The following is a 24,895-nucleotide window of genomic DNA, read 5'->3' as shown; positions in this document are numbered from 1 at the left end:
GCAGCACCTGGGGTGTAACTCCCCACCCCACCATGCATGTGCGTTCCCTGCTGGGCGTGGGAAACACATTCCTTTGGGATCTAAATTTGGCATTTCCAAACAGGACGTCTCCTTCCCCCTCTCCCCCCGCCCCATTACATCTTGTGTTGTCTTCCCTTCTCCCCACCACACCTTCCCGTTCCCAGGCACAGCTGTGAAATATGCTAATCCAGCACTTACACCACAACATGAAGGAGCTAAGAATAACAAGTTCTCAAAGCGAAGAAAAAACGCCTGATTTCAGAGTCTTGCCCTTGCTAATGCAGCTGCCATCGCGCCGATCCCCTCTGCCTACCGTAGGCAATGGCCAAGCCTACTCAGCCAGCCCAGTCCCTACCGCTTTAGCATTAGCTCCCCTTCTAGGAATCCTTGCCCAACACACTTCATTGGTGTTAAAAAGGCACTTTCCTTGTCTTTTCCTCCCTTTTCTCTGTTAGGGCCACCAGCTTCCCAGCATGCATTGAAGCTATCCTGCCTCCTCCAAGCCTAGATTGCAAAAAAGAGTTTGGGGCTAGGGAAATAAAAAATAAATTATGGAGTGCCACACTCCAGTAAACATAAACCTGGCCTGTGAGGCCGACTAGAATCATCATCAGCCCCCCCCCGGCCTGACTTTCTAACACTGCAAGGACCACATTTCTGTTGGGAAGCGTTCTGGGGGGGCTCAGGCAGCAACTTGGTCAGCATGGCTGTTGGGGGGAGCATCCCCACCCAGGGGTTACTTGGTTTTACATGTAGATCTTATGAGGCCTTTTAGGAGCCTGGAGAATTGGTGAGTGGGTGTGTCCAAATTAGAAGCATCCCCTGTAAGCATCTGCCTCTGGGGAACAGTTGGTTACATACACAGTTGTTCAGGACACTAGTGTGCAAGCTTTGCAAGGACATGTGACAAGCCCAGCTAGAGTCACAGCTGTCTGGCTGGTAGCTGGACTTGGCTGCTGAGTTCCTAACCTACCTTTAAACTCTCCTTCACCGCCATCCCATACTGCCCCAGTGTTATCCCGCTGTTAGCGCCATCAATTATTGAACGGCAGAAACGCTGGAGCCAAGCTCACGGGCACCAGGCCAGCTGCGGAAAGGAATCCCACAGCTTTTAACACTTCCTGAAGTACTCAACCCTTCGCCCATTCCCTCAGGTTTGGAGTCTGCGCCCCACTTTGGGGACCCGGCAAAGACAAGGGAGCCGGAGGCTGTAGGGAGAATGTGAATGGATAGTCTTGTGGTTAAGGCTGGGCCTCGTGAAATCTGGGCTCTACTCCCAAGTCAGTCATTTGATCATTGTGCCTCAGCTCCCTCCAGCTGCAAAATGGGGATACTACTACTTCTTTGGGCTGTAGCGTCTAATTAGACTGTAAACTCTTTGGGGCAGAGACTGTCTCTCACTTAGCGTATGGCCAGCACTCAACACAATGGGGCCCTGATCTCGGATTGGGCCACTTAGGTACTTACCGTAATCTGATGGATGCTCACAACTACCGAGACACACAACTACATGGGGAGTATAGGCCTGTGGCCTCCAATTTACAGGCTTAGGCCTAACAAGACTGCAAATTCTAACCCATCACTGACCAATGACAGGCACGATCAGGAACAGTTCCCCTCTGATCCTCCAGAGCACACGGGAGCTTGGGAGAACCAGCTCCCGTTTCAGTCCCTCTCTGCTAACCTGCCTGGGCCAGCCCAGCCCCTTACCTTCTACCGGCGACGTCTTCAGCCTCTTGCAGATGTTCTGCACACCCCCGTACGTGTCATTTATCCTTGCGACAGCCTCGCCACTCCGAAGCTCCATGAGGGTCCGCAGGTCGACCAGGGAGCAGCCGAAATCCCCTTCATGGCTGCCCTCGACAACCGAATTCCCAGGATGGTGGTCAGCAGCGTTGTTCGTCATGTTGCCAAAATAGCGTGAGTCACAACAGACGTGTGCGGAAAAACGCTGGCTCCTATTTGTTCACCTCCCTCCCCTGGAAGTCCCAACAGGGACACAGACGGTCCTTGGCAGCTCCTAGCAGCTGCCTTAGCTCCACAGCCCCGGAGAGGACTGGATGGCGGGGCCTCGACAGAGAGAGGAGAATCCTAGTGGAGGTGCCAGAAGTAGGGAAGGGGAAGTGGGTGCTTCCTTCTACAGCTTCCCAGGTGAAGCTGGCGTGACTAGCTGAGCCCAACTTCTCCAGATAAAGGTGTAAACAGGATGTGCATGTTACCGTGGAAGCAACCTTAGCAACAACCAGTGTGTATCTCTTGGAGAAGGAGGAGGGTTCCCTGGATACCAGCGGCAACGGGAGCTGCAAGACAGATTTAAAACAAAAATACTGTCATTAGCAAGAGGGCCGAGACGCATGTGCCATGGAATGGGGGACCGAGAGCCGTGGTGCTAAGGATGCACCTATGCAAGAAATACTGGGAGGCAGCAAGGTCTAGGAATGAGCACTGGAGCCAGGAACCCCCAGGTTCTAATCCCACCTCTACTCTGTTTTAGGGCAGGATCTTAAAGGGACATGCCCACTTTAGCACTAGTACAGTCCTTTTCAAGCTGGACTGTTAGCTAGCAGAAATGGGTCTATTATTTGTATACTGGGGAGCATAGGAGCCTGTCATGACCCACAACCCCATGGCGCTAGGTGCTGTACAAATACAGAACAAGAGAGTCTCTTCACCCCCAGGAGCTTAAAATCTAAGCTCCACTGACCTCAACAAAACTATGCTGCTAAATGCTAGCTGAAGATCTGGCCCTTCATCTCTCGATCTCAAAGCGTTTCAAAGTGCATCAGCATCACTGGCCTAACTACCCAGCAGGGAAGATTGAGGGCCCCCAGAACACGTGACTTGCCAGTTGAGTCAGGGGCAGGAAGAGGACCCAGGTGACGCTCTGCTCCATCCACAGCTGTCTGGCCCAAAGCAGAGAGGAAGAGAAATATTTCCATTCATTTGTTTTAAAAACAGAGACTTCCAGTGGAAAACAGCTGTCTCTTACACACCCCTCTGCAATGCCAGGGACGCCCTGAGAATCTGGCTGTGAAACTGACTATACATAAAATGTGAAAATGACTCCACTGATCTCTCCTCTGTCTGGAAGGGAGACAAAGCTAAAGAGGTAAACAAACATAAATGTGGACAAATAAATTGGAGCTTAAAAGGCCTTGTTTTTAAGTTATTGAGTGGATTGTCAGTTAACATGGGTAAAAAAACCCCCAAACATTTAAATACAGACAGATTTTTAGACTACATCCATTTGGCTTCTTTGCCTGAGTTTCCCCATCTGTACAAGGATTACTAGCTCTATTACCATTACCTAGAATGGGGTAACGAGAAGGAGAGAAATACTATGACTTATTCAGCAATGAAGCCCCACGTGCAGATGACAGCTGAGTTAGAGTCAGCACCAGCTGTATCCTTCATGGAAGGGAGAATTCCAGAGCAAGTCTCAGTGGGTTCCCTGAAGCAGGAAGGGAGAGGGAGCCTGAAATATTAAAACTGGGGAGGATTCAAGAGCCCATTCCAGATGGGCAGAGAAATCCACTTCAGTTTCTTCTCCTCCTCAGTCAGGAGGAGGAAATCCTCCTTCCCCTTGGCTCTAGTGTTGGTCAGCTAAACACCACTCACCTGCAACCATTCTAGGGAAATGCTGGGATGGAACATCATACACCAATTGGATTCCAAACATTTGGGGCCCCCATGCTTTCCCTGCCATCTCCAAGAGCGGAAGCAGCTGGCAAGGAAGAGGTTGGGGAATTGAACACTTGAGGGTGTCCCCCTCCCCAGATTGCTAGAGGGGGCTTTCTCTACCCACAGCCCAAGAGAACCTGTGCCTTCTTTAGTGCTTGGACTCAGGACTGCAGTCTACTCAATTTCACTGACCCTGAAGATGCATGCACAGCACGGGCTTATCTCAACCGCCATTTGGGATTTCTTCAGGGTTGCATCTGTCCTGAAGCTGGACTGGGGAGACCAGGAAGCTCACAGCAGCCTACCTACCACAGTCCTTTGACGCACCCTGTTTCTTAAACCGTAAGCTCTGAGGGGCAGGGTCAGAGACTCTTCCTATGGAGCCTTTGGGTATGAATGCAACACAATTAGATAAACACTCTACCTAAGGGGGGGGAGGGGCGGGGGGTCACTAGAAGCACAAGGATGTAGACGGGCAAATTGGGAAGGAGGGACTAGGGCAGGGTATGCTGCTAGGAACTGTCCACTGTTGGAATTGTTCACCCCATCCTCTTCCCTTCTCTCTGAATGCAACATGGAAAGTCTCAGTCCCTCTGATGCGCCAACTCCCTCCATAAGCAATAGGACGGCAGAGATCCCACGGAACCAAACCCCGGAGGCAAAGACTCACATGATCCAAGCTGCAGTCTCAGAAAAAACATCCCGCTAGGCCAGAGAGTGGGGTGTTGTCATGACTCCACCCATCCCCCTGCATAATTCAGCTACTTTCAGGGAAAACAGGGACAGACTGGGCTGTGGAGATTAGAGATAAGGAAACAGGATAAGAGAAGACTCTGGGCTGGTGGCTAAAGATATGGAATCAGCATGCAATAAGGCAGGAGAGAGACAGATATGGAGAGAAATGCTCTCCTCACTTGGGGCAGAGAACCTGACAGATGCTGTCTGTGTGCCCGCAAATTTAGCCTCTGAAGGGAATTTTAAGAGTTGCTACAGATGTCAGGTGTGACAGGGCAGAAGTGTCTTCAAGAGATGCCTTTGTGAGAACAAGGTCACCCTGGGGCATTCCCAGAAACACAGGCAGCATCATGTTAGTGCAGGAGAACCAGGGACAGAGACTAAAAGGGAAGCCAGCCAACCAAGTTAGTGTCACAACCACCCAGGCTGAGCAAGACACCCAGAGCAGACCCAAGCAGCACATGGGGAAGTGGGGAGCTGTAGCTACTGTTTTCCAGGAAACTCCTGCTCCTTTCACTGCTACCACACCTCCTCTTGTTTGTTCATCCTCCTTTTGAATCTTTTTAATAAGCCAAGGTCCCAATCCCACACACTGTCCCATACAGGTGGATCTCAGCACCCATGGGGTCCAGCCAAGCAGAACAGCATGCGGAATCTAGACTTTTCACTGTAGATTCTTTGAGGCAGGGATGGTCTTTGTGATCCCTGCCTGAACAGTTCCCAGAACAGGGCTCTGATCCCTGACCGGGGACTCTAGGTGCTACCATGAATCAGGGACCACAGCCCCACTGTGCTGGGCCCTGGACACACATGGATGACCAACAAATTGCTTGTTTAGAGGAAGGAACTCCAATAGGCCGTTATTACTTTGCAGGGTCCCCCTTAAAAAAGTAGGCCAACCTCAGGGATGTAGAGTCTGCCTCCTCCCAGCCTTAAAACAAAAGACCCCTTAAGGAAGCCCTGCAGTAGGTCATTAGTATGGGACGAGGGAGCAACTCTAGGTCATGGCTTGGTGCTATAGAAGAAAGCGCATCTGTCCATCCATCTAGTAGCTTTGCCAACCCCCACCCCACGCAGGCATGCAGGAGCCTCTCTAGTGGAGCCGTTACTCATCTATCATTTAAGGGCGTTAAAGCTCCCTGCGGGAGGAGGTACGCGATGGCAGATCCAATTAAACAGACCCCTGCTGATTAATAGCGTGTTGGGGTAGGGGGGATTATTTTTCCTATTTTTTTCCCTTTCATAGCAAATAACATCTTCTGAAAAGAGCTAAGAGGTTAAGAGAAAGGCAGCTAATTAATCCTGGAATTGCAGAATCCATAATTACCCCGGAGGAGCCTGCAGGGCACCTATCATTATCTCCCCAGATTCCCTTCCTCCTCTGAACTGGAGCACCAGGGATTCCTCTTGGGAGGTTTTTTTTTTGGGGGGGGGGGTGCGGGGCGGAGGAGAGAGAAAAAAGAGAAGAGAAGAGAAAAGAAAAAAAACCAAACCAGATTCCCGGGGGAGGAAAGAGTCTGCGTACACTCAGACGGCTCTACTCTGCACTGCTGCCCAGTGGAGTGGAACCGTGGTCCTAGAGGGTAGGGCACCGAAGTGGGAGTCAGGAGACCTGGCTCCGCCACAGACCTGCTGGGTGACCTTAGGCAAGTCCTGTTCCCCCCCCCCAAATCTTTTTTGTCAGCTCTACTTTGACTGCAAGCTCTCCAGGGCAGGGACGAGGTGCATGTACCATGCCTGCAACACTGGGGCCCTGAGCTCAGCCGGGACTCTTAGCTGGGAAGGACAGACCCGAGGCATGCCCAGGAAATATGCTCCCACTATGCATCCAGGTGTAGCCGGGATGGATCAAAAGCAGTTTTCAGTCTCCTTTAAGGACTGCCACCCCCTCATTTGGGAGTCCAGGTGCAAGCTCAGCCTGGGCACACTTTGACCCATGAGGACTACAGCTTCACCCTGCCCCGGTGACACTCTTACGTATGCCAGGTTCACCCTAATAGGGGGAGTGGAAAGACCACCACAGAAGGTTTGCCCCAACCATGCAGACAGCAGATCAGAGGACACTAAGGTAACACCCACCTAGCCATGTCATTCCAGGCAATTTACATGTCAAAGGCCCAATCCAGCCAGTCCCCTCTCGGGCGTTAAATATTAACGCTGGGAACTACTAAATGTACCTGCTTAGGGTGCTCTGTGGAGCCAGACAAATGGCCCCAGAGCCCCTGCCAGGGCCAGAAAGAACCCCATGGGGCGGGGTGACCCTCCTGAATCTCCTTCCAGCCCCACCGTGGCCAAGGAACGAAGGAGGAAAGCCCGAGGAAAGCTCCAAGAGCAGCGCTCTAACAAGCATCTAATGACTCTGGCATTATTCAGCCGACTGTCCCTAACTCTCCTAATTAGTTTCCAGAGCCTCTAGGCACCAAAGAGGGAAGCTGGACTTTCCCAGGGTCCCTCCCTCGGAAGGGAGAGCAAGGTGGAGAGTGACAGTGGGAGGGAAAGGCACTGGGGAAGACCAGAAGAAGGCTGCAAACAGCCCGAACGCTCAGCTGCTGGCAGCCGAGTGCAGAGACGCCACTGCACAAGGCTGCATCCTTCCACCTAGTACGGGTCATGTGAAGCATGGGGTGGACAAGAGGGGCAGGGATTCTGTTCCCCAACTGACCCCTCAATAGCCCAAAGGAAGTGAGGAAAGTCCCCAACAGGTGAGTCTTCATTGGTATCAGAGGGCTCCTAGCACATCTGTCCCCCGATTCAGGTAGGATTAGGGGTGGGTCCATCAAGAGATGGTTGTTCAACCAGTGGGTGTCTGAGCTGGACAGGCCCAAGACCTGGGATTCAACTGTCCCAGAGCTCTGGGGGTTGGGTGAGACCCAGAGTCTGGATTCTGATGAATCCACTGTCATCATTTTGCAATAGCCACATGTGGCGAGCCCTAGGGGAAAAGGATCCATCTCCCACCCTCTGCATCAGCACCACCAGCATGCCTCCCATGACCAGCAATCCCCTCCTTCCTGCCCTACGCTTCCTCTATACAGTTCTGCCAACACGCCTCACTCCCGACCTGCTGCTCCCCTCTGCTATTGCCTTCTTGTGTCTCCCCCTGCACCACCCTGTCCAGCCATGCCAGTGCCTCTTGGCCCCAGTTCCCTGCTAGTCCAGTCCTGCTGAGCAGAAACAGCCAACGGTGCTGCCTTGTGATAAGCCACAGAGCAACTGTCATCCTGGCAAGTGAATGTAAACAACTCCCTTGAATTCACCATCATAAGCAAGCTTTAAATCCAGCTCTCCAGGGCTACGTGCCCTGGGCTGGGGCTAGGAGAGAAGAGGGAGCTGGAGGAGGTGTCCTCCAGAAGGGCATCTGTTTAGCAGAGGGGTATGGCAAGTGAAGGTTTTCTGGATGTCAAGAGGAGACTAGGGAATAGGCCCCAGGAGGCCTACGCTAAAACGCCTCTGCATTAAACTGGCCTTGATACCCTCTGGTGGAGCAGGGTCACGGCCTTTGAACCCATCTCTGCACCTGATCACGCCCCAGCCCAGCCACATCTGCAAGCGCAGGGGCAGGGATAGGGCAGAAGCGTGGAAACATTTAAAGGTCAGGTAAGCTGAGGAAGGGTGGGTGCTGGCTGGGCAGACACCCAGTGGATGTAACGTAGGGCTGGCAGCTGTGCCACAGCCCCACTGGCAAGGCTGGGGTTTATGCGGCCCGCTGCAGAGGCATCAAAAATGGGAGATGGAGATTTAAAGCCAAACGGATCCTTTCAAAGGGGGGAGGGGGAATAAAGTGGGTGCGGGGAGAGAGAGGAGCATGGGGTCTGCTGACAGGAGAGGCCAGCACAGCAGCAGGCTCCTTCCTTTCTACACCTGGGTTGAGGGGAACAGGATCCAGGGGAGGGTAAGATTGGGTCCCCCTAAAAATCATTGTCGTGTACCCCCCCAAATATACATACACAGCCCCCTCTCCATCCCCACTAAACCCCCTTCTCAGCAGACTCCTGCCCCCAGCCGCACCACAATCATTCCCATCCCATCGCCCTCCCCAGCACAGTCACAGTCGGTGTGTAGCCAAGTGAGAAAGGAGAGAGGGAGGGAGGCAGGGAAGTGTGTATGGAGGGAGGGAGTGTGGGGGTGTGGAACAGAGAGAGAGAAGCTGGCAGGAGCAGGAGGAGGAGGGAGCGGCTGATGAGGAATGATGGAGCTGATGCAGTGCTGCAGACAAACCTGCCCGGAATAATAAACGGCTGCATTACACCTCCAGCCTGGCAGAGGGAGAAGACGCTTACTGGCATCAGGGAGACAGGGCGTCCCTCCCAGGGGCGGAAAAGCAAGAGGCAAGCGGGCAGAGGCGCAGCTGATGGCATCTAAGCACCATCTCTCCACTGGAGGGACCATCCCAGAATGGCCAGTGGGATCTGGGGCCCAGACCTCTTCCTAGGAATGCAGGGCATTCCCATGTGAGAGAAAGGGAAGCGACACCTGGGCAGGAGCAGGTGAGGGTATGAGGCTGGTGTGGGCAGCCAGAGAAGTTCTCCTCTCTAAAACAGTCAGGCCCAGCCTTAACATCCAGTAAGTACCTGTCAAGGGGGGGGGGGCATTTCCCCCCTCCCCTCTAGACAGGGCTCTCTGTGGCCTGCAATCACAGGACACTGTTTTATTTGCCTCTCTCCACAGCTCAGAGACTTTGGTGTAGCTCCCCATGCTCCTACTAGAGGCTTCACTCCTCATGCAGACCTATGTCCCCTGTGGCGGGGAGAAGGGCCTAGCTCCCAGATCTGGGACGGCGGAGATCAGTGGCCAGCATGGGCTGGATGATTGGCCTGGGGCTGGACTGAAGCAGCGGCTGCTCAGGCTGGAGGGGTCCAAAGCTGGGCACCTAAAAAGATGGAGGCATCCAAAAGCCACTGACTCCTTTTGATAAAGATGGTCTAAAACCAAAAAAAGTTGTTAGCTCCCTGTCCTGGGCTCCAGGTCTGCAGATCCCAGCCCAACTCTGTCCTCTCCCGGGGTCTTTGGAAAGGGTTGTACACAGCACTGTCTTCCGAGACAATGGTCCAGGCCAGCATTTCCTTGTATCTCCCCCAGAGTGTCACTCGGGGAGAGGGCTCCCTTGCTCACAGCCAATACTTCAGCCAACATGGCTTGCCTGGGATGCTCACAGGTACTTGTAAGTCCCAAAATGGATTCTGGCCCTGGCTGAGGGAATTACTAGGCCATCTCCTGGAGCTGGCAGTTTCTCTTTGCTCTCAAGGTAGCAAGGGAGGAAGTCAGGAACAAGCTGTTGAGCTCTGACCACCCTACCTACTGCCCTTTCACGACTAAGGAGAAAGATGCACACAACTTATTTGTCAGGGTGGAGACACCAAGGCCTGGAGAAATGCTGGGCTCAGCGTGCAGGGCTCAGCGTGGACACACCCACAGGCAGTGGAAGCTGCACATCTGAGAGAGGGTCCCAATTACCTTGGTTTTGCTTTATTTCCTTCTCCCCCCAGGTGGCCTTGCCTTGCCAATCCTGGCTCTCCATGCTGGGAAGGCGCCCTGTCTTGGCACAGGCCCATTCCCAGCAACTAGCAGGTGTTCCGATGCTACAGCCTTGAGTGCAGCGTAAGCTTCTAGCCAGATTACATAGATAGGGATGATCTTTCCCAGAGACCAAGGCGATTAAAGCAGACCCAGCCAGGCAGAGATCGTGGGTCTAGAGATCAAGCACTGTTGATTATTCACTTCAGCGTCGGACAGGAGTGTGTAGCGGGCGGTATACAGGCTCACTGCCCAGCCATCTCCATGGTTCACTCCTCAATGGGGAAGAGGATAGGAATTCGAATTTCCACCCCCCTCCCGTCCCTGACCTCCCGCACTCTGAGTTCCAAGATTAAATAGCATCTCATCAGCTCAGATTCTGAGTCCCTCTGGGTATTTCCCCACCTGTCTGCGGACAGATATCAAAGCTGTGATTCGGGATCCAAGGGAGGAAGAATGGGCCTGATCCTGGTGTCAAATGGCCTTTCTCCCATGTTGTGCTGCTGGGAGATCAGGATCGAGCTCACTGCTTCGAGGACAGAAGGGCTGGTGAAGCAAGGAAGGATCGTGCCCCACTTAAAATGAACCAGGCTGCTGCCTTCAGAGCCCAATTTCAACCTTCCCCAAGTTTCTCCTGGGAGTAACAGGTTGGCTTCCAAGTCCTTCTATGAAACCATTTGCTCCTCTTACTCCTACAAGGAAGTTAAAGGAACAAAGTCAGTGAGAAAGACCAGGTCCATGCGGCACTGGGACCCCCGTCCCTTCCACTCAGCGAGGCAGCTGCCTGGCACGTTTCGATGTGCCCACAGCTGGATTACTGCATGAGCCCACAATAGCCCTGATGTCAGGGCGCTGTAGAGGAACTCAGCTCCAGCACCGGAAGCTCCTCGTGGTGGACGCCCCCGCCCCCTTTTACTGGAGAGAGTCACCCCAGCCTGCTCTGGCAGCAGCTGCTTGTTTTCTCCAGCCATGGTGACAGGGTGTTATAAACACTGGCTTTGCTGTAGGTTGCTATGGCAAACTCAATGTAAAGCTTTGTCACAGGATGCTATTTATGCCACCAAATGGAAAAAAAGTGTCCCAGTTTGGGGTTTAAGATTAAAAAAAAAAAAAAAAAATCTTTAAAAGCCCAGCTCTTAACATCGCTACAGGACCACAGCCGGGGAGAGCGGAGCTCAGCCAAGAACGAAGGAGGAGGAAGGAGAAAGAGATCCAAAGCAGGGAAAGATGCTCACAGAGGGGCACAAGAAAAAAAAAAAGGCCCATTGAGAGAACAAACCGAACCTGGTGCCCAAAAGCACCCTGGGTAAATGAACCCAGTTGGGGGCATGGGAATCAGGGCCACTTCATGCAGCGTGAGCTCTACTCACACCTCCTTTAATTAACACTCACCACCGGGCTGGCTCTGAGCGCAGGGCTGCAGGGCTGACTCACCTCCGCAGAAGCGATTCAGGAAGGGGAGAGGAATAAATACAAAAAAAAAAAAAAGCCCCAAAAAAGCAAAAGTGACTCTGTGATGCCACAGAGGGAAAACAGATGTGTTAAGTGCTACCTCTGGGGAGTTATTTGTAGATCAGAACATGCCACGTGGGTGCAGCAGCTCTGACTCCATGTTCAGATGGGCGTAGATGTCAGAGCACTGGGCTGGATTCTCAGCTCCTCTGTTATTGCACTTCAGGCAGGGCTGAAGTGGGGCTTCCTGTATTTTGGGGCCCTGTGCTAAATCAGAGCAGCATCAGGGCTGCTCTAACTTGTACAGTTTCTCACGGACCCCTATGGGCCTGGGGAAGCAGAGCACTCTGGTCATACCCCAATACACCTCCTACATCCAGCAGCATGGCTTGGAGCAGAGCCAGCACAAGCTCTCAACAGCCAGGGAGGCTGTCTGCACAAGGGGGGCATTTCCACCCACTTTAAGGCCCCTTTACGCTGCCAGGATGGCATAAAGGAGCCCAGGCATAGCAGGGAATCAGGCCTATACACTGCTGAGATTTTCCTGCATAAATTTGTGCTCCAATGCAGTCCAGCTGCCTCTGGGAACCACTGCTAGCAGCGAGACAAAAATGCATTCCCTCCATTCTCAGGGTGCGCTCTTCCCTATAACGATAGGCAACCCTGCCGGCTGCTCCTGCATTTACAGTGAGTCACAATAAATGGGGCTGCCCCCCCACAATTCTTCACCCCCCCCACCATGCTGTGGCAACCATCTGTTCACATACACACACACAGACCACTCCCCAGACAGTTAAGAGGCAAGCAGAGTGCTGACAGATGAAATTAGTTTATAAAGCAGCATAGTGCAGATTAGAGTTTTGGAAAGAAATTTATCTTGGCAGGATAATGGAGGTTTGTTTTTTAAAAAAAAAAAAAAAAGCTGGCCAAGTGGGATAAGCCACTCAAACTGGCCAAGCTGCCTTCCCCCCACCCCAGGCTGCGATGGAGAAGCCCCGTTCATCTCCTTCAGGGAAGAAGGCAGGGGAATGATGGGCTATTGCAGGAGAGGAGAATGAGACCTGCTTCTAACCAATGGAGTGGGGACAGGGAAATTCCAGTTTAGTCCCCCATCACTTAAATACCCAGGTGCTTCTCACATGCTAATGAACATATTCTCCTTCCACCCATGAGGCAGGGCAGGGCTGTTCTCCCCATTGTACTCATGGGGAAACTGAGGCACAGAGCAACTTGCCCAAGGTCACCCAGGGAGTCTGGGCAGAGCTGGGAACTGAATGCACGCCAGTGTCTTAAGCCCCAAACCAGCCTTCCTCTCCTGACAGTCCCCAGCCTATCTGGTCCGGCAGACATTGAGCAATTTGACACCAGAGAGCATAGATATGCTGAAGCTGATACAGGCGAGAGAGCTGACCCCATTGCCCCTCAGCTGCCACACACCAGGCCTAGTCCCCCAGACTGAGCAGGGTATTAGAGGAGCAGATGAAGAGCACAAAAACTCAGCCGAGACTTGGGGAAGGAGGTGGCAAGGGAGTCTACCACGCCAGATCCATCCCTGTTTCGCATCGGCGTCCCTAGTTCATCTGGGCCTTAAAGGCTTGTTTTGAGGGTGTGGGAGGAGCTGAACACACACCAACACGTCCACCCTTCCTTCCCCCACACATCTGAGTGCCCGGATGGTGGCACACACCGCAAACTCCCAGCAACACCCCTGGCAACTGTGACACGCCGACTGGCTGCAGTCCCACATGGGTCCGGCATGCATGTGTGTGTGTTGGGGGGGGGAGAAGGGGTGAGGTTAACTTTTCCGGGGTGGGCCAGCAATGCCAATGGCTTTCAGGGCCCTGGCCGAGGAGGCTCAGCCCGTTATTTATAACCCATCCAGAGTCACTAATGAGAGGAGCAGAGAAGGTGACTCATGGCTACAAACCACAGATTTAGCGGAAGGAGGGAGGGGTTATCTGGAGCCTGGCTCCCAGGGCACTGGGGTTGCTAAGAAGCGGGGTGGATTGGCTCGGGTATATGGTGGAGATGGGGATATGGGGAAGGGAGCAGTCTACAAATGCTGGGAGCAGGATCTGTCCTTCACCCTTGCTCACAACCAACCAAGAAAGGGACACTTGGCTTGGAACCAAGACAGCCATTTAATGCAGCCCATGGAGAACGCAGCAAAAGTCACCCATTGCCAGCACTTGCTGCTGCCGCCGCCACCACTTAAGGGCACAGGCAGCAGAGAGATTGGTAATCCTGGCACCAGGGGTGGAGCCCAGCAACCCCAAACTGAGAGGGGATGGAGAGAGAGAGGTGTCGGAGAATAGGAAGAAGCAGGAAATTGAGGGAGAGACAGGAGGGGGAAGACACTCCCTCACGCACCCCACCCCAAGAATATGTCAGCTTAGCCCCCAATAGCCCACCAACTCCTCATCTGCAGAGCTGGGATCTCCCTCTGCCAGACATCCCTTGGAATCTGTTTCCTCCCAGCAACACTGCTTCAGAGCAGCCTGTTTGTGGCAGCATCTCAGACACTGGGGAGATGTGGAGGAACTTGGCAGCCCCCTGTTGCAGGTGCCTCCACCAATGCTGCTGCCAGGGAAGCAAATCCACCCCACTGCAACACAGCTGTGTGTCAGTGGGGAACCCCGAGGACCTCCCCCACCCACCAATGAGCACAGGCTTGGCTGGCTTGCCCGGGAAAGCACCCTCTCAGCTCTGTGTCCGCTGTGGCGGAGGGCAGCAGCTATGCATGCCACTGATTCTCAGGGGAATGGGCTCCTATCCCAGGAGCATAGGAAATGTGAGGGTTAAATAAGGGGGAGCCAGGAGAGAACAGCACCTCCTTTCCCTGCTGAGTTCCTAAACAGTCCCCCTCAAGCCATGGCTGGGTGACAGTCTCCCCCATCTGGTTCCTATCTGCATTGATCATTATGGGACCAGCATCCCAGCTCCTATCCTTCTGGAGTGGCGAGCCCGTCTGCTATCCTAAAGCCACCTGGCCATTTAGACTGCAACTGGGGTAAAACTAGCTCCCGTGCACCCCCTGCCAATTCATCTAACACCATTTACATAGCAACAGGGATCGCCAAAGGCTTCAAAGACAGGTCAGCATCAGCCCTATTTTATAGAAAGGGAAACTGAGGCACAGCAACTTGCTCCAGTGCTCAAGGCAGGAACACAATCTCCAGGCCCTGGCTCTAACCACTAGACCCTAGAGTCCTCCCAAGTGCCTTCCTTTGGCTAACTTTTCAGCAGCGTTCGCTGCAAAGGGCACTGTTAGCTGGGCTGGTGTGTTTGTGCAGGCCTCCATGCTTCTGACTTTTCCTGAATGGAAACGGAGCATATGCTCTCTGTCCCCTTCACACACAGCATTGCATCCTCACCCACCACCAGCAGCGGAGCCCTGGGAAGTCGGAACAAAAGCAACTAGAAAACGGATTGCATTACCATTCCCCAGCTCCCACATGGCGCTGACGCCTACACTCCTCCCTGCCAGCCAGCACCCACTCTGATGAGCTGGGACTCCAGAGCAAGCAGGGAAGAGAACACAGCTATTGGGAGCAGTGCAGAGAGTGCGCTTGCTCTCTACCTTCCAGATGGTGCAAAACTGGAATAAGCCACACCCTGCTCCGCCCAAGCTCTATCCGCCACCGCCAGCCAGCTGTCCCTCTCCCCGCATTCACGGCTCTCCTGCCCCTTGGAGGTGGGAGTGAGAATCGTGTGTCAGTGCCCGAGTTACTGCTCCCACATGTATGTGCTAGTGCATAGGTCTCCAGGGCAGGGAGGAGTGGTGCTTGTGAACATCAGCATCTACACATCCATTGTGGATTGTGTCCATAAGTACCGGCTGGTTGAGTGTGGGGGTGCTGGGTGCTCAACGCTGAGGGATTCAACATCCATGTGCGTCGGTCACGCATCCACACTGCGGGCACATACATATGCACACATGGGGGTTGCAGTGCTGCATCTGCTGAACACGTGTGTGTGTCAGTTGCATCTGTGTGTTGGTGCACGTGGCCATGCCTGTCTGTGTGCTAGTCAGGGGGTCAGCTGCACAGGCACTGGTTTGTCAGCATCATGTACCTGTTCAGCCAGGTGTCAGCGAGAGTCTGACCCGCTGCAGAACGAGCAGCACCTATTTCCTGGCTTCCCTCCTCAAAGCTGGTCTCCCTAGTCTGGGCAGGGACTAAGCCACAGATAAACCAACCACCTCCTCCCACAACTCCAGTACCTGTCCTGGTTCATCACCAAGCCACTGGTCCTCCATGTCTCTCCAGCCACAGCTGCTAGCGTGGCTCTTCTTTGAGGGCAGTTTCCAAGCTGCTCCCAGGTTCATTTCAGGGAGCGGGGTTTGCGAGTCTCAGATTTGCTAGAGGCCACTTATCTCAGGCTACCTTTGGACCGTCCAGATTTGCAAAACGGCCCTCCAGTCCCACATCTGAAACTGTGCGGCGTTCGACGCCTGCCGTCACTTGAGCCCTAGAGAGGGCACTGGACAACTTTGGTGGTCTCTGCCTAATCCCCACTGAGGAAAAAAAAAAAACTTGCCCTAGAGGAAAGCCATTGTACAGTTTGACACAACTGGCACTCTGCCAGAGGAAGCCAGGGCTCAGAGCAAGAGAAGGAGGGGCTGCAGGGCAGGATGGAGGAGCATTGGGCTCAGCTGTGTGGGGGAGGCATGTGGGAGAGCACGGGGACTATGGGGAACAGCTTGTCTGGATTAACATGGAGTGCTGCAAGTGAGGACTGAAGTGCACTGGCAGAACTGCACGCCTCAGGGGAGAGGTAAGGGGCTCAAGACTGGAATAGCAGGGACTTCTGCGGATCTGGACAAGGGGGTAATGGCAGAGCTGAGTAAGGACCCCAGAACAACAGGGCCATTAGGGGTTGGGAAGACTCATTGTGAGAGCTGCATGAAAACTCGCTGTACCTCCTCTGCCCTGACCCTGTTACTCCATCCCCGCACTGCAGTTAGGCAGCAGCAGAGCCTAGGCTAGAGACAGGTGTTGTACCATCCCCGGCACTCTCAGCACAGCAAATGCACCTCAGTCCTCCCCTGGGCCAAGCACAGGAGGCTGTGATGAGCTCCCCTCCCTCCTCTAGCTGCCCAACATTGACTTCCTGCAGAAGTAAAAACCCCTTCTGAGAACTAAGCCACAGATGGACTAGGAACCTGGCCCTGGGCAGAGGACATTGGAACAAAGCAGCACGACGATCAGCAGCCAAACAAGCCTGCCCAGACATACCAAGCGTGCTCAGGAGGTCAGAGGTGCTGAAGGCTCAAATTCAGGGCCATTACGGAGGCTCTTGAACTCAGGAGCAGAGGTCACGACATTGGGAAGGTGAAACAGCACCCCCCTTACAGGGACCCCTTGAAACCCAGTCTTGCCAGGCAGTGAAGGTGTGGGAAACTGCTGCCTGGAGGCACCCTCCAGCAATACAGGAAATGCCACCAGCCTGGGCGTTCCTATTTCCTGCAGCAGAAGATTTAGGAGCACGTTCCAGGAACTGCCAGTCAGGCTTAAAAACCTGCATGATACATTGAACAAGAGCTTTGGAACAGATTTTTCAGCCATTAACGGTATTTACAGCATCGTTGACTCACAGATAGGGAGAGCCACAAGGGTCAGGCTTTGGGAGTGTCCGCACTAGGGAAAAAAGGTGATCTCTTAGTTGTGTTAGCGAACGTGAGTAACATGATGTGAAACCCTAGCCAAAACAAGGCAGCTGTGCAGTTTGAGGTGAACACCAGGCTTCCCTGTAACATTTACCTTGACCTGCTCACACCTGTGACATCTACAGCTGCCTTGACCTCACTAGGCTCTGACCACAGGTTAGCCAATAAAGCAAGCAAGCACCCTCTCCCCTTTTAGGAGTGACAAGGTTTTGGACTTTGGCAACCGGGTGGGAGCCATAATGCTAAGGAAAGACATTGAATGTCTAGGATTGGTGGGAAGTGTCTCTCAATCCCCCCCCCACACACCCCCCCCCCCGCCGCCCTCACTGGTTCAAACAACCTTGTCAGCAACAGCTATCTGCCAAAACCGGTTTCCCAAATGCAGGGCTAAACCGGTTGTTCATCTAAGCTACTTGATCCTCTGACTAACCCTGCCGCCTGAGCCCTGGTGAGACTCATACATGGGCAAAAGCCACAGGGCAGCCGAGAAGCGGAACCACTTGGAAGAAGCCTCACTCATGAGTCAGGAATGCGGGAAGCAGTCCGACTGCCAGTACCCCCAGCCTCAGGGGCTTTCCTCTTGGAGGCCGCACCATACAGGAGGCAGAAAAATCTGAGGAGGGGAAATCTCTAGACGAGCTGTCAGGGGAAACGTTTCCATCTAAGGCCTTGGTATTTCTCCCCTGGCGCCTGCAGTAAATCACCCAAGTTCCCCTTACAACTCTTTTGTGCTTTACATGTTAGCGCCGGAGCTGGAAAGTGGGTTACGGGAGAGCCCTAGAAACGTGCAGGAGGCGGCTGAGTGCAGGGTTGACTTTGCAAAACCAACATCAGGGACTGTCTGGATCCAGGCTCCGTTTTACCCCAACTCCCCCGAAGAGTTTGATAGGTTTGGTTCAGGTCTGCCACTTTTGGGAGGCCGTGTGGCCTAGTGCAGGGTTTCTCAATGACCGGCCTGTGGACCATTGCCAGTCCCCGAGATCTCTCTGACACAGTTTAGGAAATCAGAAAGCTGGCCCCTAGTATCAAAAAAGGTTGGGCAACACTTGGCTAGTGGGTAACCAACTGACTGGACTCAGAAAACCAGGATTCTATTACCACTGGTTTGCTGTGCAACTCGCTTCCCCCTCCTGTGCCTCAGTCTCCCCTCACACCCACATCTATTTGCATGGCAAGCTCTTCAGGGCAAGGACTCTCAGTGTTTGCACAAAGCTGACTGGTGAGGAGCCTGTCTTGCTCAGGGCCCCAACGTGCCACCATCATACAACTAGTGACAAATAGTGACATTAGCCTCCTGAATGAGGTAGTGAAGAAAACCCAAGAGACTAGCACAAAGGGGATGGACTTTGTCCCTAACACAGCACATCTGATCGATACATGTTCGTTCCCTCTGCTCCCGAGCACCATCATGTAATGTCTCAGTTCTGTGCTGTGAAGGGAAAAGATAAACAGCTCAGAGAGACACCATGACATTTGCTCAGGTGCAACCTGTAGTCAAAAGCCAAGCAGGCCGACAGTCCATATAACCCCCCACCATCACCACCACCTACTCCAGAAAGCAATCTACTCTCAGCATTTCATGGGGTGTTGGTGACTGTCAACTCCTCTGGGCTGGGAGCTGTTACATCCATGGCCAGTGTCAGGGAGCAACCACCAATATCAACACTGGAAATGAGCCAAGGGGCCATGTTCAGATTCCACTACCCCCACCAAGTTGCAGGGTATTCAGATCTCGGTGAGGCTCACCCTTCACTGGCACGATCCCTCCTGGGCCTGCCCCTTAACAGGCCCTATGCTGCAGCCTTGGGCATGGGGACGTGTCTGGGGCAGGCCGAGGAGGGGGCTGTGTCAAAGGTGAGTGGAGAAGCGGCAGGAGTGTGATACATGCCGAGTTCACAGAAGAGTTGGAGCCCATTACGAAAACTACAGTGAAACAGAATGGTGCCAACACTGAAGGACCCAGGTTCAAACCCCACTGATGCCCTGGGATATTAAATCCACCCCCTAACACATGGGCACAGGGTCATGATCCAAGGGGACTCAACGCAGCAAATGTGGAAGCAGGGGATGAAGGGATGGGTAAGGGAGAAGGAACCCAGAAGGCTGAAAGCTGGTCGTGGGAGGGCTCAGGTGAGCTTGATTTCCACTGACCAGATACAGAGCCAACGAAACCCAAGCAGTGAGGTTTTCTCCTCATTCCCCACCACACACAAACCAGCTGGGAGAAGCCCTGTATCATGAGGCGCTGCCCAGCCAGGCAAGAAGACTCATCACCAAAGTAGAATGCCTCGTCCTGGCAGCCTTTGAAAAAAAACAAACCCATTGTGAACTGTAGCATCCACCACCCAAACATCACAGACACTGCTAGTGCATGAGAGCCAAAGACAGAAGCAGGCTCCCATTGTCCAAGAGGAGAGAAATGCACAACCTGAATGAGCAGCTTAGCCAGTGTCCAAGTTCCTACAGGTATTTCTATACTACAAGTACTGCAGCAGCACAGTTACAACACTGCAGGTACAGCGACGGACGTTTTTCCCATTGCTGTAGTAAATCCACCCCCTTGAGAGGCAGTAGCTGGGTCAACAGAAGAATTCTTCCATTGACCCAGTGGTGTCTACACCAGAGCTTACTTCAGCTTAACTATATCCCCGACGTGACACAGCTGGCTGAGGTTTCGGTGTAGACCAGGCGTTCGTGCCAGGTGGGTTAGCTTTCTAAAGTTTGCTAATAAGGCATTGTTTGTCACATCTATGGGATCAGCGTTAGATAAACGACATTATTTGTTATCCGTTCAAATGACTAGGACAAGGCCTCAGACTGAGCAGCAGAGCTGAAATTACAATGCAAGAGGGTGCCTCAGTTTCCCCACCTGTCCAATGGCTTGAAATAGCCTTTGACTATTTAGGTGGTCAGGTTTGGGACTGTCTCTTAGTGTGCATATGTACAGTGACAGGCATGATCAGGCTCTGCTTTTGTTTGGGGTCTGTGCAGCGTCGGGCACAGTGAGGGCATCAATCTCAGTAAGTACCTGGCACAAGGAGCACTCGTTGGTGATGGGCATCTCTGCAATGCCTGGCACAATGAGGGGCCCTGAGCTCAGTCCGGGTTTTTCGCCTTCCTCTGCAGCATGGGGCACGAATCACTTGCTGGAGGATTCTCTGAAGCTTGAGGTCTTCAAACCACAATTTGAGGACTTCAATAACTCAGACATAGGTTAGGGGTTTGTTACAGGGGTGGGTGGGTGAGATTCTGAGGCCTGCATTGTGCAGAAGATCAGACTAGATGATCATAATGGTCCCTTCTGACCTTAAAGTCTATGAGTCTATCTGGTCTCGCGGTTAAGGCACATGGGTTCTATCCCCAGCTCTGCCGCTGATCTGAGGCAAGTCACAAAGGAACAAATTCTCAAGCATAGCCTCTGATTGGGGAGACCTCTGGTTTTTAGGAAATACATGGGCTCTGCTGTTCAGAGGTACAGCTTGCATTGGCTTCAGATAGAATGACAGTTGCTTGGCTCTTCTGGGGGAAAAGGGGAGTGGGGGAAGGGAAACAGTCCCAGACTTAAGGTGTCCCAAGTTGGACCTGTCTGTGCCTCAGTTTCCCCATCTGCATAGTGCAGTTCATAACCTACCTTCCAGGGAGACTTAATTCACTGGGCTTGGAGATCCTTAGATGGAAGGTGTTAGAAAAAGAGCAAAGTACTATTAAAGTTCCTGGCTCTCAGCCCTGGGCTTGGGCCATGCAGAGCGAGGTCCCCAGGGCACTTCTCATCTTACAGTGAGGGGGAAGACAGAATCCTGTCAAAACACAAAGGCTCCTGCTCCTCACCTCCTCCCAGCAGGATTCCCCTCACAGCAGACTGCAGGAGGCTCTGGGAGTTCCCCCAGCCAGGCAGATGGGCTGTTCCCAGCAGAGTTTCTGCCTGGCTTGCACAGCACAGCAGTGGCAGGGGCAGGCTGATGCAGAGGCTGGGAGTTTGCCAGAGGAAGCCCCTGCCCCCTTTGAAGCTTGTTGTACAGTGTTCTCTGCTATGTGAAGCCAGCCAGCAACGGCAGCAACTTGGAGAGGACGCGAGTGAGGACAGCATTAAAAATACATGCGAGAAGTGACAGGCAGGGGACACGACTCCTGTCTCCTCAGCTTGGAGTTAAGAACCCCCCTTCCCTGCAGCAAGTTTGGCTGGGCCAGGCTAGCTCTTCTTCAGGCAGCTAAAGGTCACAAGGGACACACTGATATGAAGTTAGCTGTCAGAAATGTAGCCTGCCAAACCGGCAGCTCTGTAGGCACAGCTCTACCCATGCATCTCAATCCTGACCCACGGCACCTTGCTATTCCAGTCCTGGAACTCCCCTCCTTCCCAGGTCTGCTGATGCACCTCAGTCCTGACCCACAGCCTCTCCCCAAACACTGTTCCAGTCTCAGGAGCTACGCATCCAGTCTGCCTCAATCCCCCCAGCATGGCTCTGTACCTCTGCTGAGCAGGTCTGCCTGGCGTGCACCAGCACCACACGGGGAGGTGTGTACAAGCTCAGCCCTGCTTCTTTGGACAAACAGACAAAGCAATTCCTGGAACTTCCCCAGAGCTGCAGGAGACATGAATTCAACTGTGCCTCTGCCCTCCCTCTGCGTGCAACCCAGCCCCTTCCATGCATCAGGCTGTTATACAAGAGCTTCCCCATGCAGTCCTGCTAGAATCCAGGCTCATGAAACCCCCAAATCTCACCCCCCTCCTTCAAATCTCCGTCCACAGAGCCACAGCAGCCCCAAATTTTGCACTTCCTTCCTGCCCCCACCACCATCACAATAGCTCCTTGCTGCCGGGCACAATTCTTTGGCCATGTTTGCCTTCTCAGCCACTCCCCAACCCCGGCCGTCTGGACAAGGTCTCTACTGGAGCCCAGCCTGCAGATGCAGCAGCTTCAGAAGGCAGTTGCACACTTTTTTTTTTTTTTTGGGTGGGGGGGGGGGAGAGAAGGGAAAAGGCAGCACACACAAGCAAGGCCTTGAAGCATTCCCTCCCCCTCCACGTGCCACGCCCTGGCAGGGAACCAGAGGGTGCTTGTGAAGGAGCTTTGCTCTTCAAAGAGCACTGCACCCAAGCTCAAGAATCTGACCAGTGGAGAGGAGACAGACACAGAGATCACGAAGGAGAGCAAGAGAGCGAACAGAAAGCTAGAGATATGACACTGGGTGAGACAGATGGGTCTGTTACCGGCCAGCACACATGGCCACAGCTAGGTTATTTTTGGCAGCATGAGTTACACTGGCCCAGGGGATTCCTATCCTGAAGGTCCCCAGGGAGCTTAAAATAGGCCCTGTCACTTCCTCCTAGCATAGCTGCAAGCAGCTTCCAGGGCTGGGATCAGGAGGGGGCCAGCAGGTCAGGCTCTGGGAGCCGGCAGGGTTGCTGCTGCATGCTATGGGCCTCAAAGACGTGCCATGGGCAGCACGTGCATGGTAGTGTCTCTTGGGCACTGCTGGATGACAACACAGACCAATGGAGCTCTTCCCAGAGGCCCCATCTGCACAATGGCACACATCAGCTCATGTCTAAACTGGCTATTTGGCTACTAATACGGCCACCAGAAGAGGGGAGAAGAGGGGGCAGGGTCCCCCCCACATAGCTTTAAACTCTCCTGTTATGCCCCCCCCATAGCTTTTCAGTCTCCTGTTGTGCCCCCTCTCCCCCACCATGTCCTCTACCTGGCTGCACCTCCAAAGAGGGGCTCATGACTGACATTGGAAAGCATCTCACTGGGGCAAGCTAGTTACTGCAGTAATACTGCTCCCTTCCACAGCTGTGACATGCTTTACTGACAGACTGCCTGTACTGTTCAGTGTTATCATCCCCTCTTCAGAAGGGGAAACTGAGGCACGGGGGGGGAGTGGCTTGTCCAAGGTCACATGGTAAATCAGTGGCACAAACAAGAAGCCTGGAGTCTTAACTCTGTTCCCCATCCACCCACCACTAGAATCCACTCCCTCCTACCACTGGGATTTGAACTCAGGAGTCCAGACTCCCCAGCCCTCTGCTGAAACCATTGCTTCCTGTTGGATTAAGAACATGTCCCTCTCCTGGCTGCGGCACTGCTTGGCCGGTCGGACTCTCCCCTCCCTGGACTGTCAGGGTCCCATGCAGAAGAAGGGATTAGCTTGGGTAGCAAACGCAGCATAGAATCTCCTTACCAGCAGCCTTGCCTTGGCAAGTCAACAGGAACTCTTAGGGAAAGGGAGCCAGGAGACATGGCTGTAGTCCTGACAGGGAGAGACTTAGGGTGCAGCCCAGAGATATCCCCCATTGTGGGCAAACTAGGAATGGGGCCATCCATGTAGGAATAGGGACAGCTCCCTGTGCCAGCTCTTAGTTGAAATGGGCACAAATAGGTCAGAAGTTCCCCGACTCGGGGGTTCCTGAAAGCCAAATCTCACCATGCTCTCCAGAGCTTCAGATGCAGACACCCCCCAAAACAGAGGCAATCAAAATCCAGTTCAAGTTTTTGTGGCGCCAAGCCTATCTTTAGCAGTGATCAACTTGGGGTAGGAACTTCCCCTTAAATGGGACTCAAACTAGAACTTTGGGCATCTCTGCCAAAATAGTTCAGGAAAGGAAAGAGGTGGCAATCCCCACCCACTTTCTCTTCCTCCGAACCCCCCCCTAAATGGTTAAATACAAGACCGCAGAGTGTAGCTGTACTAGGGGAAAGAAAACCACACACTCTCCCAGGGAGAGCAAGCTTGCTGCTATCCCAGCTTCCCTTCCCGGCATGCCTCGCTCCTGGGAAAGTGTAGGCTGTTTTCCATATATAACTGCAAACTGTTCCATGCAGGAAGAAGTCCAATTAAAGGGAGGGGGAGAGAGACGCAGAAAAGACCAAAAGGCAATATTTGTAAGAAGGAAGAAAGCCTGCATCCAAGGCACCACACTCAACCCTTGCAGAGCAATGCCTGTGACATCAGGAGATCAGACCCAGCACAGTGGCGGCTTTGCAAACAGTTGATCGGGGCACCAATAAATAAGGGAACAGGGCCGATTGGAGCCAGTTGCTCAAGCTAGTGCAACACAGCAGGGGACCATTCACCCCACTCTTGCACTGTTATTTCTAAACTAGGATTTCAGCCACTGGTGTCGCAGCACCAGGGAACCATCTGTCAGGTTCTATGCAAGTCCTTCTTCAGGTACTCTAGTGACCAGAGCTGTGTGCTAAACCATGTGACAAACATCTGTCACATGTGATTCACAGGCCTCTCCCCCCCTCCCCTACCAAGTTGCATTGGTTTAACTGAAACCAGTTTTATAACCAATGCAAACCTCTGTGTGGATGCTCTTATATCAGTTTACAACTGTGTCACAGCATAGCTGGTCACTGTGCATAGACTAGGTGAGGGGTTCTCTACAAATGTTTGGTGGCCTCAGAGTGCAGCCACCAACTCTTGCTTATATAAAGATGCATGTATACACATCCAGATCATTGTAATTTATGTGGGGCGTTTTGCAGGGACAATAAATACTCTGCTGTGAAAAAGTGGTATTTGCACATTTGTTAATATAAATTTTCCCAGCAAGTCCTGGCAAGTTAAGACCTGGATGGAGGGGTGGGGGGTGAGACAGCAGAGGCCAGGGTGATGGATGGGGAGCCCTACCACTGTGTGGTCGGAGGTGTGGGTTGGCACCTGTGGCTCGGGGATTGGTGCCCTGGGCCAGCCCTGGGTTGGTGCCTGCAGTTATGTGCCCGGGGGCACCTGCTGCTGTGTGACTGGGGGTCAGCACCCAGAGTCAGCACTTGAGATCCACCCCTGGGGCTAGGAGTCAGTATCCTGGGCCAG

The 24,895-nt window shown here is 53.2% G+C and overlaps 1 protein-coding gene across 6 annotated transcripts in view; it reads right to left on the bottom strand.

The window, feature by feature from the left end:
* Positions 1-24,895, bottom strand: part of ATP2B4 (ATPase plasma membrane Ca2+ transporting 4) — a 105,518-nt gene that overhangs the window by 57,208 nt on the left and 23,415 nt on the right. For all 6 annotated transcript variants that reach the window (XM_039538710.1, XM_039538709.1, XM_039538705.1 and 3 more), the window contains exon 2: positions 1,732-2,321. In XM_039538710.1, the coding sequence (XP_039394644.1) occupies positions 1,732-1,927 (196 nt within the window). In that variant the 5' untranslated portion in view covers positions 1,928-2,321. The remainder of the gene's footprint in view (positions 1-1,731; positions 2,322-24,895) is intronic.

The sequence above is a fragment of the Mauremys reevesii genome, linkage group 4 (genome assembly GCF_016161935.1).
Source record: "Mauremys reevesii isolate NIE-2019 linkage group 4, ASM1616193v1, whole genome shotgun sequence".
Taxonomy (NCBI): Eukaryota; Metazoa; Chordata; order Testudines; family Geoemydidae; genus Mauremys; species Mauremys reevesii.
This window is presented reverse-complemented; position numbering and strand designations above follow the sequence as displayed.